The sequence below is a fragment of the Scyliorhinus torazame genome, chromosome 5, assembly GCF_047496885.1.
Source record: "Scyliorhinus torazame isolate Kashiwa2021f chromosome 5, sScyTor2.1, whole genome shotgun sequence".
In the NCBI taxonomy this organism is placed as follows: Eukaryota; Metazoa; Chordata; class Chondrichthyes; order Carcharhiniformes; family Scyliorhinidae; genus Scyliorhinus; species Scyliorhinus torazame.
The window spans coordinates 326,489,543-326,511,065 of NC_092711.1; the positions used below are offsets into that span (position 1 = coordinate 326,489,543).

The 21,523-nt window shown below is 47.3% G+C and overlaps 1 protein-coding gene across 8 annotated transcripts in view; it reads left to right on the plus strand.

Annotated features, from left to right (window-relative positions):
* The window catches only part of mospd1 (motile sperm domain containing 1), an 87,632-nt gene that overhangs the window by 45,810 nt on the left and 20,299 nt on the right, over positions 1–21,523 (plus strand). For 5 of the 8 annotated variants that reach the window (XM_072506000.1, XM_072505999.1, XM_072505996.1 and 2 more), the window contains exon 5: positions 19,790–19,951. The exons of the other annotated variants lie outside the window; for them this stretch is intronic. In XM_072506000.1, the coding sequence (XP_072362101.1) occupies positions 19,790–19,951 (162 nt within the window). The remainder of the gene's footprint in view (positions 1–19,789; positions 19,952–21,523) is intronic. 8 annotated transcript variants of the gene reach the window in all.

The following is a 21,523-nucleotide window of genomic DNA, read 5'->3' on the forward strand; positions in this document are numbered from 1 at the left end:
TTTGCTTTCTATTAAGCTTTAGGCTCAGGTCTTGCGTTGAGGTTGGAGCCCTGTCTCCCGGAGGTAGTGGTGAGGATCAGACAGACTTTGTGAGACAACGTGAGGCAGCCACTCAACGTAGTTCTGAGCCTGGCAGTGGGGCCAGAACCAGAAATAATCGTGTCTCTGGACACAGAAAAGGCTTTTTATAGGGTAGAGTGGCACTATCGTTTTGTAGTTCTGGAGAATTTGGGCTGGGTCCTGGGTTTGTGTCGTGAGCATGGCTGTTGTACGAAGCTCTGCCTGCCAGTGTGTGCAATAACACCATGCATTCAGGTTCGGGGTCGTTTTGGCTGCATGGGGAAACCAGGCAAGGGTGGTGTTATTTGACTCCTCTTCTGTTTGCGTTGGTGATTGAGCCGGGTTCAATTCCGGCCTCGGGTGGCTGTCTGTTTGGAGTTTGCACTTTCCCCCCCGTGTCATCGTGGGTTTCTTCCAGGTGCTCTGGTTTCCTTCCAGTCCAAAGCTGCGCAGGTTAGGTGGATTGGCCATGCTAAATTGCTCTTTTAGTGTCCAAAAGGTTAGGTGGGGTTACTAGGTTACGGGGATGGGGTGGAGGTGTGAGATTAAGTAGGGTGCCCTTTCCAAGGGCTGGTGCAGAGGCAATGGGTCGCATGGTCCTCCTGCACTGTAAATACTATGAAATCTGTAGGAACAATTTGTTTGGATCGGCGAAATTGGATGCCACATTTGGGAAGTGTAAAGATAAGGGGCTGGCGAGGGATTTGTTTTTGGAGGGGTGGTTCGCCAGCTTGTAGAAATTGAAGGAGAAAGCACTTGTGGGTTTGGTACGTTCAGGTACTTCCAGGCACGGGACTTTGTTCAGCGGGCATTCCCGACATTCCCGGTAGCCCCGCCGTCCACTTTATTGGAGAAGATACACTCCTGTGCTGGGTTGGAAAGGGCAGCACGTCCGGGACATATGGACAGATCTTGTTGGAGGAGCAGGTCCCAATAGAAGAGGTGAAGGCCAGGTGGGAGGAGCTGGACCCATATTGTTGGAGGAGGTATGTAGTGAGTCCCTCCGCTGGGCAAATGCCACGTCATCCTAGGTGAGATTGAGCTTGAACCAAGTCAAGATAGTGTTTAGGGAACAGCTCACCAAGGCCAGAATGAGTCAATTTCTTTGCAGGTGTTTACGATAGGTGTGAGTGATATTCGAGATGACCCGCGAACCACACGCACATCTTCTGGTCCTGTCCCAAATTGGTGGCCTTTTGGGTATCTTTCTTCAGCACCATTTTGGCAATCCTGTCTGTTTGATTTTGAGCCCTGACTGTTAGCAGCTATATTTGGGGGTCATGATGTGGAGATGCCGGCGTTGGACTGGGGTGAGCACAGTACGAAGTCTTACAACACCAGGTTAAAGCCCAACAGGTTTGTTTCGATGTCACTAGCTTTCGGAGCGCTGCTCCTTCCTCAGGTGAACTTAATCATTTAGTCAAAGTTCTGTTTCAAAGATTTGTATAAGATTTCTTGGACCAGCCACTTCTTCAACAGTCCCATCATTGTGGACTCCCAGTTCAGCAAAAGCATCATCAGCTTCTTAAACATTGCCACCTCAGGTCAGTACAGAATTTGGGGGTGTCAGACCAGGCGGAGTTGAGGACGAGTGTGGGGTGGATGCCCTGGCAGTTGGCTCGTTGATTGCCCGGAGGTGAATTCTGCTCGGCTGGAGACTGGCGACGCCACCTACTGCCTCAGCCTGGCTGGGTGACTTGATGGAGTTTTCGTACCTCGAGCAGGTCAGGTTTACATTGAGGGGGTCAATCTACTGCAGATGGCTGCCCTTCATATTGTACTTTAAGGAATTGGTCACTGTTAGCAGTTAGTGGGGGGAATGTGTTGTTTGGGTTGTATTTCTGTGATTGGAGTAATTGTTACGGTTGTCGTTCGTAATTTTTGATATGTGTTGATTTGTTTTGTAAATTTTTATATAAAATGTTAAGTTCAATAAAAATACTTAAAACAAACTGACCTTTTTTTGATAAATTTAGAGTGCCCAATTCATTTTTTCCAATTAAGGGACAATTTAGAGTAACCAATCCACCCACCCTGCACATCTTTGGATTGCGGGGGGGGCGAAACCCACACAAACACGGGGAGAATGTGCAAACTCCACACGGACAGTGACCCAGAGCCGGGATCGAACCTGGGACCTCGATGTCATGAGGCCACAGTGCTGCCAAAACAAACTGAACTTAACTCATTTTACGTCTATATCCATGTAATTTACACCCTCAGTAATTTGAGTCAGATTCTGATCAGAAATTGGGAGATTAATCATTTAGTTGAAGTTCTGTTTCAAAGATTTGTATAAGATTTCTTGGACCAGCCACTTCTCCAACAGTCCCATCATTGTGGACTCCCAGTTCAGCAAAAGCATCATCAGCTTCTTAAACATTGCCACCTCAGGTCAGTACAGAAGAGGCCCTTCAGACCATCAAGCCTGTACTGACCAAAAAAAACCTACTCTAATCCCACTTGTCAGCACTTGAGATGTCAGAACATTTAAGGCTATAGACCAAGTGCTCATCCAAGTACTTTTTAAAGATTGTGAGGTTTCCCATACAGCCTGTCCATACCCCTCATAATCTTATACACCTCAATCCGGTCCCCTCTGCGCCTTCTCCGCTCCAAAGAAAACAACCCGAGCTGCTCCATCCCAGGGACATCCTGGTGGATCTCCGCTGCACCCCCTCTAGTACAGTCACATCCTTCCTGCAGAGCGATGACCAGAACTGAACACAGTGCTCCAACTGTGCCCTAACCAAAGTCCTGTACAGCTCCAACATAGCCTCCCTGCTCTTATAATCTATGCCAGGCAAGTCCCTGTATGCCATCTTAACTGCCCTATTTGTTTAAGAAAATATTTTATTCAATGCATTTTCACATATACACACAGAAAGTCAGAAGAACTCAATAAACAACCACACCCCGCCTGCCCCCCGACGCCAACCCCCCACCACAGCTTGCAACCATCTCCACACCCAGCACCTCGGACATCATGTTCGACAACCCCTGCCAGAATCCCCATAATCACGGACACGCCCAGAACATGTGGACATGATTCGCAGGCACCCCCGCACACCGCCCACACCTATCGTCTACCCTCACAAAGAACCTACTCATCCTCCCCACCATCATATTCGCCCTGTGCACTACTTTAAACTGAATGAGGCTTAGCCTCACACACGGCAACACATTCACCATCCGCAAGGCTTCCTCCGCCCATGTCTCAGCCCCCATCTCCCCTTCCAGCTCCTACCATTTACAAAGAACAAAGAAATGTACAGCACAGGAACAGGCCCTTCGGCCCTCCAAGCCCGTGCCGACGATGCTGCCTGACTAAACTACAATCTTCTACACTTCCTGGGTCCGTATCTCTCTATTCCCATCCTATTCATGTATTTGTCAAGATGCCCCTTAAATGTCACTATCGTCCCTGCTTCCACCACCTCCTCCGGCAGCGAGTTCCAGGCACCCACTACCCTCTGCGTAAAAAAACTTGCCTCGCACATCTACTCTAAACCTTGCCCCTCTCACCTTAAACCTATGCCCCCTAGTAATTGACCCCTCTACCCTGGGGAAAAGCCTCTGACTATCCACTCTGTCTATGCCCCTCATAATTTTGTAGACCTCTGTCAGGTCTCCCCTCAACCTCCTTCGTTCCAGTGAGAACAAACCGAGTTTATTCAACCGCTCCTCATAGCTAATGCCCTCCATACCAGGCAACATTCTGCACCCTCTCTAAAGCCTCCACATCCTTCTGGTAGTGTGGCGACCAGAATTGAACACTATACTCCAAGTGTGGCCTAACTAAGGTTCTATACAGCTGCAACATGACTTGCCAATTCTTATACTCAATGCCCCGGCCAATGAAGGCAAGCATGCCGTATGCCTTCTTGACTACCTTCTCCACCTGTGTTGCCCCTTTCAATGACCTGTGGACCTGTACTCCTAGATCTCTTTGACTTTCAATACTCTTGAGGGTTCTACCATTCACTGTATATTCCCTACCTGCATTAGACCTTCCAAAATGCATTACCTCACATTTGTCCGGATTAAACTCCATCTGCCATCTCTCCGCCCAAGTCTCCAAACAATCTAAATCCTGCTGTATCCTCCGACAGTCCTCATCGCTATCCGCAATTCCACCAACCTTTGTGTCGTCTGCAAACATTTTCCTCCAAATCATTTATATATACTACAAAGAGCAAAGGTCCCAGCACTGATCCTTGTGGAACACCACTGGTCACAGCCCTCCAATTAGAAAAGCATCCTTCCATTGCTACTCTCTGCCTTCTATGGCCTAGCCAGTTCTGTATCCACCTTGCCAGCTCACCCCTGATCCCGTGTGTTCACCTTTTGTACTAGTCTACCATGAGGGACCTTGTCAAAGGCCTTACTGAAGTCCATATAGACAACATCCACTGCCCTACCTGCATCAATCATCTTAGTGACCTCCTCGAAAAACTCTTATCAAGTTAGTGAGACACGACCTTCCCTTCACAAAACCGTGCTGCCTCTCACTAATACGTCCATTTGCTTCCAAATGGGAGTAGATCCTGTCTCGAAGAATTCTCTCCAGTAATTTCCCTACCACTGAAGTAAGGCTCACCGGACTGTAGTTTTCGGGATTATCCTTGCTACCCTTCTTAAACAGCGGAACAACATTGGCTATTCTCCAGTCCTCCGGGACATCCCCTGAAGACAGCGAGGATCCAAAGATTTCTGTCAAAGCCTCAGCAATTTCCTCTCCAGCCTCCTTCAGTATTCTGGGGTAGATCCCATCAGGCCCTGGGGACTTATCTACCTTAATATTTTTTAAGACACCCAACACCTCGTCTTTTTGAATCTCAATGTGACCCAGGCTATCTACACACCCTTCTCCAGACTCAACATCTACCAATTTCTTCTCTTTGGTGAATACTGATGCAAAGTATTCATTTAGTACCTCGCCCATTTCCTCATGCTCCACACATAGATTCCCTTGCCTATCCTTCACTGGGCCAACCCTTTCCCTGTCTACCCTCTTGCTTTTTATGTACGTGTAAAAAGCCTTGGGATTTTCCTTAACCCTATTTGCCAATGACTTTTCGTGACCCCTTCTAGCCCTCCTGACTCCTTGCTTAAGTTCCTTCCTACTTTCCTTATATTCCACGCAGGCTTCGTCTGTTCCCAGCCTTTTAGCCCTGACAAATGCCTCCTTTTTCTTTTTGACGAGGCCTACAATATCTCTCGTCATCCAAGGTTCCCGAAAATTGCCGTATTTATCCTTCTTCCTCACAGGAACATGCCGGTCCTGAATTCCTTTCAACTGACACTTGAAAGCCTCCCACATGTCAGATGTTGATTTGCCCTCAAACATCCACCCCCTATCTATGTTCTATTAGCCTTCCCCCAATTTAGCACATTCATCCTAGGACCACTCTTATCCTTGTTCACCAGTACTTTAAAACTTACTGAATTGTGGTCACTGTTACCGAAATGCTCCCCTACTGAAACATCTACCACCTGGTCGGGCTCATTCCCCAATACCAGGTCCAGTACCACCCCTTCCCTAGTTGGACTGTCTACATATTGTTTTAAGAAGCCCTCCTGGATGCTCCTTACAAACTCCGCCCCGTCTAAGCCCCTGGCACTAAGTGAGTCCCAGTCAATATTGGGGAAGTTGAAGTCTCCCATCACCACAACCCTGTTGTTTTTACTCTTTTCCAAAATCTGTCTACCTATCTGCTCTATCTCCCGCTAGCTGTTGGGAGGCCTGTAGTAAACCCCCAACATTGTGACTGCACCCTTCTTATTCCTGATCTCTACCCATATAGCCTCACTGCCCTCTGAGGTGTCCTCCCGCAGTACAGCTGTGATATTCTCCCGAACCAGTAGCGCAACTCCGCCTCCCCTTTTACATCCCCCTCTATCCCGCCTGAAACATCTAAATCCTGGAACGTTTAGCTGCCAATCCTGCCCTTCCCTCAACCAGGTCTCTGTAATGGCAACAACATCATAGTTCCAAGTACTAATCCAAGCTCTAAGTTCATCTGCCTTACCCGTAATACTTCTTGCATTAAAACATATGCACTTCAGGCCACCAGACCCGCTGTGTTCAGCAACATTTCTATGTCTGCTCTGCCTCAGAGCCACACTGTCCCTATTCCCTAGTTCTCCCTCAATGCTCTCACCTTCTGACCTATTGCTCCCGTGCCCACGGGATATTACACTTAATATCCCCCCCCCCAGGGCTCCCTCCCACTCCATCAATTCCTTATAGATATCCAACACCTTCCTCTCCCCAGTTTTGTCCTTTAATAGCACCTTGCCCTGCAACCCCAGGGGAGGCAGCCCAGGAAAGGACGGCACCTCTATCCTTACGAAGTCCCGAACCTGCAGGTACCTAAAGCCATTCCCCCTGGGCAACTCATACACTTCCTCCAGGTCTTCCACCCTTCAGATTTGTGTCCTCTGAACAAGAAACCGAATCCCTGTCTGCCGGCACCCCCTAAATCTCGCATCCAGCCCCGCCGGTTATTACTGATCAGCGCCCACACCGAGGCACCCTCCAGCCCCAAATGCTGCCTCCACTGTCCCCACACCCTTAGGGCTAACACCACCACTGGGCTCGCCGAGTACCTGGATGGCGAGAACGGTAAAGGCGGCAACAACAAAGTCCTCGCACACGTTCCCCTGCACAACGCCACCTCCACCCGCCCACACACCTCCCCACGGCCCAGTTCCTTGCCATAACAATGTTTATCGCCCAGTAATAACTTATCCTGTTTGGCAATGCTAGTTCCCCCCCTTCCGCCCCTGCTCTAAGAAAGCCCGCCGCACCCGCGAGGTCTTCCCCACCCACACAAACCTAGTGACTAGTCCATTGTCCTTCCTAAAAAAACGACTTGGGGACAAAGATTGGGAGGTTCTGAAATACAAACAAAAACTTTGGCAGCACCGTCATTTTCACTGATGTACCCACCCGCCAGCGGCAGCACATCCCACCTCCTAAATTCCTGCTGCATCTGCCCCACCAGCCGAGCCAAGTTCACTTTATGCAACTGCACCCAGCTCCGCGCCACCTGGATACACAGATACCTGAAACTCACCCCCACCACCCTAAATGGCACCTCCCGTAGTCTCCTTTCCTGCCTTCTGGCATCAATCGGGAACACCTCACTCTTTCCCATATTCAATTTGTTTCCCGAAAACCAGCCAAATTCCTCCAAGATCTCCATAATGCTTCCAATGCTGCTCACCAGGTCAGAAATATATACTAGGCCGTCAGCATACAGTGAGAACCTGTGTTACCCCCCCCCCCCCCAACACACTTAATCCCTCTGCAGTCCCTCAACGCCGCAAGTGCCATTGCCAGTGTCTCTATCGCCAAGGCGAAAAGCAACGGGGAGAGCAGGCACCGATCCATGGGGCAGCCCAGAGTACCCCAAACTCACTCGGTTTGTCTGCATCCTCACCACTGGCGCCTTATATAGCAACTGGACCCACTCTACAAACCCCTGCCCGAACCCAAACTGCCTGAACACCCGCGAACAAATACCCACCTGCCTACTCCACCCGAGCAAAAGCCTTCTCCACACCCCATCACCACCACTACCTCCACTTCCTGGCCTTCCGAAGTCATCATGATTACATTGACTATCCTCCGCACAACTGCCTTCCCTTCACAAAACCCATCTGATCCTCACCTATCACCCCTGGCACACAGCCCTCAATTTGTGATGCAAGCACCTTCTCCAACAACTTAGTGTCCACATTCAACGACGATATTGGGCGTACAACCCACACTGCTCCGGATCCTTACCCTTCTTTAATATCCGGGAAATGGAAGCCTGCGACAACGTAGGGGTGAGAGGTCCCCTCTCCCTCGCTTCATTATACCCCCTCACCAACAGTGGCCCCAGCTCCACCCCAAACTTCTTATAAATCTGATGTGGAGATGCCGGCGTTGGACTGGGGTGAGCACAGTAAGTCTTACACCAGGTTAAAATCCAACAGGTTTGTTTCAAACACTTCGAAAGCTAGTGTTTGAAACAAACCTGTTGGACTTTAACCTGGTCTTATAAATGTACCGGGAACCTGTCTGGCTCCAGGGCCTTCCCTGCTTGCATCGCCCCATGCCATCCAGCTCCTCCCTCAGCCCAATCGGGGGCCCTGAACCAGACCCTCATTCACTTTGGGAAACTCCAATCCAACCAGGAACACACGGATCCCCTCCTCCCTGGCCGGGGGGCTCCGACATGTCGAGCCTCCTATAAAAGGTCTCCCCGTGTCTGCGTGGGTTTCCTCCGAATGCTCCGGTTTCCTCCCACAGTCCAAAGACGTGCAGGTTAGGTGGATTGGCCGTGATAAATTGCCCTTAATGGCCAAAAGGGTTAGGAGGGGTTATTGGGTTAGGGTGGAAGTGAGGGCTTAAGTGGGTCGGTGCAGATCCGATGGATTGAATGGCCTCCTTCTGCACTGTATGTTCTATGTCTCGAACACTTCGTTCACCCCCTCTAGGTCCATCCCCACCTTACCCTTATCATCCCGAACTCTACTGATTTCCCTCACCGCTTCCTGCTTTCTCAACTGGTGGGCCAACATTTTACTTGCCTTCATCCCGTACTCATACACTTCCCCTGGGCCCACCACAGCTGTCCCACCGCCTTCTCTGTAAAAACGAACCCAAACTCCATCTGGAGCCTCTACCTATCCTTCAACAAGCCCCGAAGACAGACCGCACCCGCTCACACACCTCCTCGTCTGCCAGCAACCCCACATCCAGCCTCCACTGAGGCCGTTGGGCCTCCCCCCAAGCCACCCAAAAGGGCAGATGGTCAGAAACCACAATCGTCGCCACCCCTGCCAGCCATGTCTTGTCCATTACAAAAAAGTCAATCCATGATTATACCTGGTGCACATGAGAGAAGTATGAAAACTCCACTCTCGGCGTCCCAAACCTCCATGCTCCCCATAACCCCCCTCAGCTCTCTCGCCACTGCCAGCCACACCAGAGGAGTATTACCTTCCCGGGCACTCCTGTACCTTTTACCCTGAAATACGCTTCCGGCGGGAAAAGACCAAAAAAAATCTGCATTGAGCGGGAGCCATCAAATGTGCGACCACTCACTCCATGGCTGCCACTGGAAGTTCTCTTGGCCACCGTATTAACCTGTCCTGCCACCTTCAGGGATCCCTCTGTTCCTCTGAGCTTCCTAGTGTCCCCCCCATTCACTGAGTACTCCCTTATCGTGTTACTTTTTCCAAAGTGCAACTGTGGTAAGCCATTGGACACCAGCCTGGAGTCCCACAAGTTGCCTCCGTCTCCGATCACTGAGCCAATTTTGGATCCAGTTTGTCACATTGGATCCCATTTGCTCTTTACCTTTATCAGTCTTCCATGTGGGACCTTGTCAAAGGCTTTGCTGAAATCCATATAAACTACATTAACTGCACTACCCTCATCTCCACACCTGGTCACCTCAAAAAATTCATTCAGGTTTATGAGGTATGACCTCCCTCTGACAAAGCCATACTGACTTCCCCTGATAAAACCTTGCCTCTCCAAGCGGAAATTGATTCTGTCTTTCAGAATTTTCTCCAATTGTTTCCCTACCACTGACGTGAGACTCACTGGTCTGTAATTCTTTGGTTTATCTCTACCACCCTTCTTGAAAAGTGGAAACACATTAGCTGTCCTCCAGTCCTCTGGTACCTCCCCTGTGATCAGAGAGGAATTAAAAATTTGATGCAGAGCCCCTGCAATTTCCTCCCTTGCCTCCCACAACAGCCTGGAATACAACTCATCTGGACCTGGGAGTTTGTCCATTTTTAAGCCTGCCAAAATCTCCAGTACCTCCTCACTCCCTATGCCAACCTGCTCAAAAACCTCACAGTACCTCTGTCTGAATTCTGCACCAACATCCTCCTTCTCCAAAATGAAGACAGATGTGAAATACTCGTTTAACCCCTCCCAATATCATTGCTCAACACACAGATTACGTCCCTGGTCTCACTCTTCCCCAAAGATAATTATCATTATGTTTTTGAAATTAATCATTTCTGGAATGTTCTCACACATCGGACTTTGTCCAGATATAAAATCCCTAGAGTTCTAATATTTTAAAATTCTTGAGTCTTGCATTTAAAACTCTCTCTCTCTTCAGCTTGGCTATCACATCGGTTCAACTCACTGTTAGTAAAGACAAAGTCACCATAATCCCAGATGACCATAGGCTGCTTTATCCTGTGAGGGGGAGAGCTGACTGGTGGTGATTTAACCTGAGGATCTGTTAGTGGAGTCCCTTTAATTATCAAGGTTTCTACACTACTTTAGCCAGCACACAATATTTCAATTGAACTCTGCTTCTTCAGTAAACGTATTGTAAACTAAAATCCTGCTTGAGACCAGAGCCCCACACACAATCTAACAGCACCACTCCCATCCCTGTAATTAACTTGTTGACCATTTTTCTATTGTTTATGTCCCAGGCAACTTGGTCACATGATCAATTACTGGAATTAAGGACTATGGAGAGAGAGCGGGTAAATGGAGTTGAAATCAGCCATGATTGAATGGTGGAGTGGACTCGATGAGCCGAATGGCCTTACTTCCGCTCCTATGTCTTATGGTCTTATGGAAGCAAGTGTTGTACCCGAAATCTGCTCCCAGAGAAATCTAGTTTTTAAAGGAACTATCACCCCAACATGAAATATGTTTTTTCTTCAAAAGCATGTGGACCATCACAACATGGCAGACGGTGGTGTTCTCCAAGGGTCAGTGCTAGGGCCATTTAAAAAAATATATATATATTTTATATATAAACAAAAAGAGTAGCATTTCAAAATTTGCCAATGATAAACTTTTTTTTAAAAACCAAAAACATTTTATTAAGGCATTTATAATTTTATAACAATAAACGGTGCCAATGATAAACTTAGAAGAGTTGCAAACAGTGAGGATGATACGAATCACCTGTAACATGACATAGATAGCCCAGCAGAATGGGCAGGCAAATTGTAGATAGAATTTAATCTAGGGAGTGTGAGGTGATACTTTTTTGCGGAAGGAATAGGGAGAGACAACGCAGACTTAATGATAGTTATAAAGAGTATAGGAAAAGAGGGATCTAAGAGTGCACACGCATCAATTTTTGAAGTTGGCAAGACATATTGAGAGAGTAGTTAGCAAAGCTGGGCTGTCTTCCACCTTCATTTTGAGCTGAAAAGCTGCTTTGTGGCTGTTTAGTTTTGTTTTAGATTTGGAGAAGCTGCAAGATGTGTATGAATCTTTGCAAGCTAAAGAATGTTCATTTGGTGATTTCAAAGTGGTAACTGCTCTCAGTAGAGAATTTAAACTTGCTGTCCTTCTGTAAAAAGGGGTTTTGTCTTATGGATATCTTATAGAGTACTGTATTCTTTGGGGGGGGGGGCTGTATTAGAATTGATGATTCCTTAGATGTTCACTATGTTTATAAAATGTTAACTGGGTTCATAGAATAAACATTGTTTTTGTTTAAAAATACTCTTAGTTCTCTGTTGCATCACACCTCTAAAGTGGGCCCGTGTGCTCCCCATACCAAAATCTATTAAAAGTTGTGGGTCAGGTGAACTCCATGATACACATTGGGGTTCTCTAAACCCTGGCCTGTAATATTACAAGGCTGGGTTAGAACATCTGAGGGGGTTCTTGCAACAAAGGAAATCAAGGGGAGACTTGATGGAAGTTGAAGGTTATGGGGAGCCGACAGGAAAGTACAGTTGAAGCCACAATCAGATTAGCCACCAATGGTGGAGCAGACCGACTGCAGGGGCTGAATGACCTACCCCTGTTCCTGTGTATCAGCCATCAATGGTGGAGCAGACCGACTGCAGGGGCTGAATGACCTACCCCTGTTCCTGTGTATCAGCCATCAATGGTGGAGCAGACCGACTGCAGGGGCTGAATGACCTACCCCTGTTCCTGTGTATCAGCCATCAATGGTGGAGCAGACCGACTGCAGGGGCTGAATGACCTACCCCTGTTCCTGTGTATTAGCCATCAATGGTGGAGCAGACTGACCGCAGGGGCTGAATGACCTACCCCTGTTCCTGTGTATCAGCCATCAATGGTGGAGCAGACCGACTGCAGGGGCTGAATGACCTACCCCTGTTCCTGTGTATCAGCCATCAATGGTGGAGCAGACCGACTGCAGGGGCTGAATGACCTACCCCTGTTCCTGTGTATTAGCCATCAATGGTGGAGCAGACTGACCGCAGGGGCTGAATGACCTACCCCTGTTCCTGTGTATCAGCCATCAATGGTGGAGCAGACCGACTGCAGGGGCTGAATGACCTACCCCTGTTCCTGTGTATCAGATCAGATGTGGAAAACTGTGACAAGTTTGAATTTGGGAGACAAGGAAACACTTCCCATTATCTGATGGTGCAAAGAAAAGGGAACAGATTTGAGGTTTTGTGTAAGAGATGTATTGGGAATGTGTCCATAAGACAGGAGCAGAATTAGGCCACTCGACCCATCGAGTCTGCTCCGCCATTCAATCATTAAAAAAAAAATTTTTTAGTGTACCCAATTCATTTTTTTCAAATTATGGGGCAATTTAGCGTGGCCAATTCACCTACCCTGCGCATCTTTGGGTTGTGGGGGCGAAACCCACACAAACACAGGGAGAATGTGCAAACTCCACACGGACAGTGACCCAGGGCCGGGATCGAACCTGGGACCTTGGCACCATGAGGCAGCAGTGGTAACCACTATGCCACCGTGCTGCCCTGCAATTCAACCATGGCTGATATTTTTATCATCCCCATTCACCTGCCTTCTCTCCATGTTGAAAATGTTTTCAAGCAGCCAGCAGTAATGGCCTGGAACACGTTGCTCACAAGGATGTACCAGTATTCACCAAAGAGAAGGAATTGGTGGATGTTGTGTTTGGAGAAGGGTGTGTAGATAGCCTGGGTCACATTGAGATCCAAAAAGACGAGGTGTTGGGCATCTTGAAAAATATTACGGTGGATAAGTCCCCAGGGCAGATGGGATCTACCCCAGAATACTGAAGGAGGCAAGAGAGGAAATTGCTGAGGCCTTGACAGAAATCTTTGGATCCTCACTGTCTTCAGGTGATGTCCCGGAGGACTGGAGAATAGCCAATGTTGTTTCTTTGTTTAAGAAGGGTAGCAAGGATAATCCAGGGAACTACAGGCCGGTGAGCCTTAGGTCAGTGGTAGGGAAATTACTAGACAGTCGAGGCAGAATTTACTTCCATTTGGAAGCAAGAGGTCGTGTTAGCGAGAGGCAGCACGGTTTTGTGAAGGGGAGGTCGTGTCTCACTAACTTGATAGACTTTTTCGAGGAGGTCACTAAGATGATTGATGCAGGTAGGGCAGTGGATGTTGTCTATATGGACTTCAATAAGGCCTTTGACAAGGTCCCTCATGGCAGACTGGTAAAAAACGTGATGTCACACTTGATCAGAGGTGAGCTGGCAAGATGGATACAGAACTGGCTAGGTCATAGAAGGCAGAGAGTAGCAATGGAAGGGTGCTTTTCTGATTGGAGGGCTGTGACTAGTGGTATTCCGCAGGGATCAGTGCTGGGACCTTTGCTGTTCGTAGTATATATCAATGATATCAATAGGAGGAAAATGTAACTGGTCTGATTAGTAAGTTTGCGGACGACACAAAGGTTGGTGGAATTGCGGATAGCGATGAGGACTGTCAGAGGATACAGCAGGAGATATTTACCAGGATGTTGCCTGGTATGGAGGGCATTAGCTATGAGGAGAGGTTGAATAAACTTGGTTTGTTCTCACTGGAACGATGGAGGTTGAGGGACGACCTGATAGAGGTCTACAAAATTATGAGGGGCATAGACAGTGGATAGTCAGAGACTTTTTCTCAGGGTGGAGGGGTCAATTACTAGTGGGCATAGGTTTAAGGGGCAAGGTTTAGAGGAGATGTACGAGGTACGTTTTTTACGCAGAGGGTAGTGGGTGCCTGGAACTCGCTACCGGAGGAGGTAGTGGAAGCAGGAACGATAGTGACATTTAAGGGGCATCTTGACAAATACATGAATAGGATGGGAATAGAGGGATACGGACCCCGGAAGTGTAGAAGATTTTAGTTTAGACGGGCAGCATGGTCGATGCAGGCTTGGAGGGCCGAAGGGCCTGTTCCTGTGCTGTACTTTTCTTTGTTCTTTGATGGTGGAAGCATAGACAACCAATTATTTGAAAAGAAAGTTGTATGAGGACTTGGAGGCAATAACCTTTCAAGGATGTTTGATAGGATGGGGGGAATGGGACTAACTGGATTCCTCTGCAGAGAGCTGGCATAGGCTCACTTGATGGGCCAATTGGCCTCCTGTGTGGTAAATGACTATGAATAAAGGGTCCAATTTAAAAGGGGGGGGTGCAGGAGCAGGGGAGGACAGATTGAAAAAGCAGTTAAATAGGTAGACTGGGTCCTTGGCTTTATATATGGTGGATCAGAGCAGAAAAGCAAGGAGGTTATAATGAACTTTCATAAAACACTCGTATGGCCTCAACTGGAATATTGCGTCCAGTTCTGAGCACCACACATTTGGAAAGATGTGAAGCATTAGAGAGGGTGCAGAGAAGATTGACGAGAATGGTTCCAGGGATAAGTAGCATGGATAGATTGGCAAAGCTGTGATTGTTCACTTTCGAAAAGAGGTGACAGCAGAGTTAGGGTTAGGTGGAGGTGTATAAAATTATGGGGATTGTGGGTGGAGTCAATAGAGAAAAAGTGTTTCCATTGGCGGAAGGATAGACAACCAGAGAGACACACAGATTTATTTAAGGTGATTGGCACAAGAACCAAAAGTGGGATGAGGAAAGAGTTTGCACAGTGAATCCACTGCCTGAGAGTGTGGTGGAGACTTTCACAAGGAGATGAGGTAAGCACCGGTCCAGAGAGAATTTCCGTGGCAAGGGGAGTCAGGAGTGGGGCTAAGTAGCTAAGATGCTCTTGGAGAGCTACCAGGAACACGATGCACTGAATGGCCCCTTCTGTGCTGGACTCATTCTGATCCGAGGAAACACTCGAATGAAAAGGTTGGGTTAGCACTGCTGCCTCACGGCGCCGAGGTCCCAGGTTCGATCCCGGCCCTGGGTCACTGTCCGTGTGGAGTTTGCACATTTTCCCCGTGTTTACGTGGGTCTCAGCCCCCCAAACCCAAAGATGTGCAGGGCAGGTGGATTGGCCACACTAAATTGCCCCTTAATTGGAAAAAAAAAGAATTGGGTACTCTAAATTTTAAAAAAAATTGAATGAAAAGGTTAATTGAAGTTTGGATTTGTCGTCCACAAACACCAACCAGTGATAAGATAAATTGTAAATTTTAATTCTGAAATCGATAGCTTTAGTTAGCCAAAGATATTTGGGATATGAGGTAAAGGTGGAAATATGAAGTTTGGTCGCAAATCAGAAATTAATTAATTGGATGGCAGAACTGGCTAAAGGGACCAAATGCTTCCTCCTGTTATGTTGTGCTAACTGGCTCTGAGCCCTGTACATCTCTACTACAGACATGGCAGATAGCATTCTGACAGCTTGTATCCCACTATTAGACTGGAGCTGAGGAGCATAAAGTGGGAACAATTGTTCTTGGGGAAATGCACAACAGTAATGTGGGGGTTGTTTAAGGAGCACTTGCTGCGAGTGCTTGATAGTTTTGTCCCACTGAGACGAGGAAGGAATGGTAAGGTGAAGGAGCCTTGGATGACAAGAGAAGTGGAGCTTCTAGTCAAGAGGAAGAAGGAAGCTTGTAAGGTTGAGGAAGCAAGGATCTGACTCGGCTCTAGAGGGTTACAAGGTAGCCAGGAAGGAACTCAAAAATGGACTGAGGAGAGCTAGAAGGGGGCATGAAAAAGCCCTGGCGGGAAGGATTAGGGAAAACCCCAAGGCGTTCTACACTTATGTAAGAAATAAGAGCATGAAGATTCATGAAGCCCATGAAGATTCAGTCAGGGCGCTCGAGAGTTACAAGTTAGCTAGGAAGGACCTAAAGAGAGAACTAAGAAGAGTCAGGGGGGGACATGAGAAGTCTTTGGCAGGTAGGATCAAGGATAACCCTAAAGCTTTCTAGAGATGTTAGGAATAAAAGAATGACTAGGGTAAGAGTAGGGCTAGTCAAGGACAGTAGTGGGAAGTTGTGCTTGGAGACCAAGGAGATAGGAGAGGTGCTAAATGAATATTTTTCGTCAGTATTCACACAGGAAAAAGACAATGTTGTCGAGGAGAATACTGAGATTCAGGCTACTAGACGAGAAGGGCTTGAGGTTCATAAGGAGGAGGTGTTAGCAATTCTGGAAAGTGTGAAAATAGATAAATCCCCTGGACCGGATGGGATTTATCCTAGGATTCTCTGGAAAGCTAGGGAGGAGATTGCTGAGCCTTTGACTTTGATCTTTAAGTCATCTTTGTCTTTGGGCTGAGAGGTGGCAAATGGAGTTTAATGCAGAAAAGTGTGAGGTGATTCATTTTGGAAGGAATAACAGGAAGACAGAGTACTGGGCTAATGGTAAGATTCTTGGCAGTGTGGATGAGCAGAAAGATCTCGGTGTCCATATACATAGATCCCTGAAAGTTGCCACCCATGTTGAGAGGGTTGTTAAGAAGGCGTACAGTGTGTTAGCTTTTATTAGTAGAGGGATTGAGTTTCGGAGCCATGAGGTCATGTTGCAGCTGTAGAAAACTCTGGTGCGGCCGCATTTGGAGTATTGCGTGCAATTCTGGTCGCATTATAGGAAGGATGTGGAAGCATTGGAAAGGGTGCAGAGAAGATTTACCAGAATGTTGCCTGGTATGAAGGGAAGATCTTATGAGGAAAGGCTGAGGGACTTGAGGCTGTTTCCGTTAGAGAGAAGAAGGTTAAGAGGTGACTTAATTGAGGCATACAAGATGATCAGAGGATTGGATAGGGTGGACATTGAGAGCCTTTTTCCTCGGATGGTGATGTCTACACGAGGGGACATAGCTTTACATTGAGGGGAGATAGATATAAGACAGATGTCAGAGGTAGGTTCTTTACTCAGAGTAGTAAGGGCGTGGAATGCCCTGCCTGCAACAGTAGTGGACTCGCCAACACTAAGGGTATTCAAATGGTCATTGGATAGACATATGGACGATAAGGGAAAAGTGTAGATGGGCTTTAGAGTGGTTTCACAGATCGGCGCAACATCGAGGGCTGAAGGGCCTGTACTGCGCTGTAATGTTCTATGATCAGAGTGAGAGTAGGGCCGATCAGGGATAGTGGAGGGAACTTGTCTAGAGTCTGAAGAGATGGGGAAGGCCCTAAATGAATACTTTGCTTCAGTACTCACTGGAGAGAGGGACCTTGTTGCCCATGAGAACAGTGTGAACCAGGTTAATAGACTCAAACAGGTTGATACTAAGGAGGAATGTGCTGGAAATTTTGAAAAGCATCAGGATAGATAAGTCCCCTGGGCCTGACGCGATATACCCAAGGTTACTACGGGAAGCGAGGGAGGAGATTGCTGCGCCGTTGGCGATGATGTTTGCGTCCTCACTCTCCACTGGAGTAGTACCGGATGATTGGAGGGAGGCGAATGTTGTTCCCCTGTTCAAGAAAGGGAATAGGGAAATCCCTGGGAATTACAGACCCATCAGTCATACGTCTGTGGTGAGTAAAATATTGGAAAGGAATCTGAGAGATAAGATTTATGATTATTTAGAAAAACATAGTTTGATTAAAGATAGTCAGCATGGCTTTGTGAGGGGCAGGTCATACCTCACAAGCCTCATTGAATTCTTTGAGAATGTGACGAGACACATTGATGAAGGTCGGGCAGTGGATGTGATGTATATGGATTTCAGTAAGACATTTAATAAGTTTCCCCATGGTAGGCTCATTCAGAAAGTTAGGGGGCATGGGATACAAGGAAATTTGGCTGTCTGGATACAGAATTGGCTGGCCGGAAGAAGACAGCGAGTGGTAGTGGATGGAAAGTATTCCGCCTGGAGATCGGTGACCAGTGGTGTCCCGCAAGGATCTGTTCTGGGACCTCTGCTCTTTGTGGTTTTTATAAATGACTTGGATGAGGAAGTGGAAGGGTGGGTTAGTAAGTTTGCCGATGACAGGAAGGTTGGGGGAGTTGTAGACCGTGTTGAGGATTGTTGCAGGTTACAACAGGACATTGACAGGATGCTGAGCTGGGCTGAGAAGTGGCAGATTGATAAATGTGAAGTGATTCATTTTGGAAGGTCGAATTTGAATGCTGAATACAGGGTTAAAGGCAGGATTCTTGGAAGTGTGGAGGAACAGAGGGATCTTGGTGTCCACGTACATAGATCCCTCAAAGTTGCCACCCAGGTTGGTAGGGTTGTTAAGAAGGCGTGTGGTGTGTTGGCTTTCATTAACAGGGGGATTGAGTTTAAGAGCCGCGAGGTTTTGCTGCAGCTTTATAAAACTCTAGTTGGACCACACTTGGAATATTGTGTCCAGTTCTGGTCGCCTCATTATAGGAAGGATGTGGATGCTTTGGAGAGGGTACAGAGGAGATTTACCAGGATGCTGCCTGGACTGGAGGGCATGTCTTATGAAGAAAGGTTGAGGGAGCTAGGGCTTTTCTCACTGGAGCGAAGAAGGCAGAGAGGTGACTTGATCGAGGTGTACAAGGTGATGAGAGGCATGGATAGAGTGGATAGCCAGAGACTTTTCCCCAGGGTGGAAATGGCTGTCACGAGGGGACATAATTTTAAGGTGATTGGAGGAAGGTATAGGGGAGATGTCAGAGGTCGGTTCTTTACACAGAGAGTGGTGGGTGTGTGGAATGCACTGCCAGCAGAGGTGGTGGAGTCAGAGTCATTAGGGACATTTAAGCGACTCTTGGACAGGCACATGGACAGCAGTAAATAGAAGGGGTGTAGGTTAGGTTGATCTTAGATTAGGATGAATGGTCGGCACAACATCGTGGGCTGAAGGGCCTGTACTGTTCTATGTATGATTGCTCTGTATTGGATGCTCAGCTGATTGTTACCCAGCTGAAAAATGGGTGTGCACCATCAGCTTCCTGGGCCCTGCATCGGAATTGTTCCATAAAAATGTTATTGCCTTTGTGATGTTTTTGTTTTTGAGAAGCCATTGTTGCTGTTTGCTCTTTCCAGGAACTCTCAGTCCAGATTAAGGGAATAAGATCAGCAGTATCACTGGCTCTATGCTTTCAATTCCTGCCATTTCTCTCGGTGCTGATCCACTGGCACTTGCAGTTCTCCTGTGCTTCACATGAGCGACCTCATGGCTGACTTTCAGAAAACTACTGTAATTGATGACCGGACACATAGCAGCTCATGTCTGGCCCTTGCCTGACATGCGTGTGCCGGAGTCACTGGATTGAGTTGAGCAAAAGCAACTGTGTTTGTACCTCAGCTACTTCGAGGCGTCTGTATTGATAATTAGCACTTGCCAGCACTCAGCAGCTGAATGTCAGGCGAGTAATGTGGAAGCACACCGATGGCTTTTTGCTGTACTAACATAGCATTTCAATAAAAAGTGGTGACTTTAAACATTGTTAGAGAAGATTGACGAGAATGGTTCCACTCGTTCACACGCGTGGGTAGGAAACCATTTCCCAATAGGCATGTTTTTCAGTGAAATGATTGAGGTCCTTGCTCAAAATGAATGCTTCACCTCTTTCTTGTCTCTGCTGTTTGAGTAAGAGCTCCTGAACGAATAACTCTATACATCTCAATATAACATCAAATTCATTTTCAGAATCCAGAACTGCCTCTTCAGGACCGAGTTTACTTACTGTCTTCCTGGGAATCATCTGCATTGCAGCATTAATGTTACCAACACTTGGAGAAGCAGAATCTCTGGTGCCTGTCTACCTCCACTTGAGTGTCAATCAGAAATTAGTTGCTGCTTATGTTTTAGGTAAGCACATCAAGCATTGAATCGAGTGCTGAATGATACTGAAAGTGTTTAAAGTCAGCGATTGCATTGAGGAGGCTCCGACATCTCTGGTTCGACATTTCTAAATCTTCCCCCCCCCTTAGAGTGGCAGTAAACATTGGTTTTTAAATTTTAGTGTACCCAATTCATTTTTTCCAATTAAGGGGCAATTTAGCGTGGCCAATTCACCTAGCCTGCACATATTTGGGTTGTGGGGGCGAAACCCACACAGACATGGGGAGAATGTTTAAAATCTGAGTCTGCACTGGCCCTTGGAAAGAGCACCCGACTTAAGCCCACACCTCCACCCTATCTCCGTAACCCAGTAACCCTTCTGGACACTTAAAAGGCAATTTAGCATGACCAATCCACCTAACCTGCACATCTATGGACTGTGGGAGGAAACCGGAGCACCCGGAGGAAACCCACGCAGACATGACGAGAACATACAAACTCCACACAGTCACCTGAAACTGTAATTGAACCCGGGTCGCTGCTGCTGTGAGGCAGCAGTGCTAACCACTGTGCTACCGTGCCGCCCCTGTTTGAATTTTATAAGTTTCTATGAGATCCCCCCTCACTCTTCTAAACTCCAATGAATATAATCCTAACCGACTTAGTCTCTCCTCATATGACAGTCCCGCCATCCCAGGAATCAGTCTGGTAAACTTTTGCTACACTCCCTCCACAGCAAGAACATCCTTCCTCAGATAAGGAGACCAAAACTGCCCACAATACTCCAGGTGTGGCCTCACCAAGGCCCTATATACAATTGCAGTAAAATATCCCTATTCCTATACACAAATCCTCTCGCTACGAAGGCCAACATACCCTTTGCCTTCTTTACTGCCGGCTGTACCTGCCGCTTACTTTCAGCGACTGATGCACGAGGACACCCAGGTCTCGCTGAGTATCCACCTCTCTCAATTTATACCCATTCAAATAATAATCTGCCTTCCTATTTCTGCTACCGAAGCAATAACCTCACATTTATCCACATTATACTGCATCTGCTATGCGTGTGCCCACTCACTCAGCCTGTCCAAATCCCGCTGAAGCATCTCTGCATCCTCCTCACAGCTCACCCTCCCACCCAACTTTGTATAATCTGCAAATTTGGAGATAATACATTTAATTCTCACGTCAAAATCATTAATATATAATGTGAACAGTTGGGGTCCTAGCACAGGTCCCTGCAGTACCCCACTAGTCACTGCCTGCCAATCAGATAAAGACCCATTTATTCCAACTTTTTGCTTCCTGTCAGCTTTCTATGTTAAGACCCACTACCCGTAATCCCATGCACTTTAACTTTACATAGTAATCTATGGGAGACCTTGTCGAAAGCATTCTGAAAGCCTAAATAAGCCACATCTACTAGTTAAATTTGAAAGAATTCCAGTAGATTTGTCAAGCATGATTCCCCTTAAGTAAATCCACGCTGACTTTGTCTGAATACACCCCTGCTTTCCAAATGCTGTGCTATGAAATCCTTGATAATTGACTCCAGCAACTTCTCAACTACCGACGTTAGGCTTACGGTTTATAGTTGCC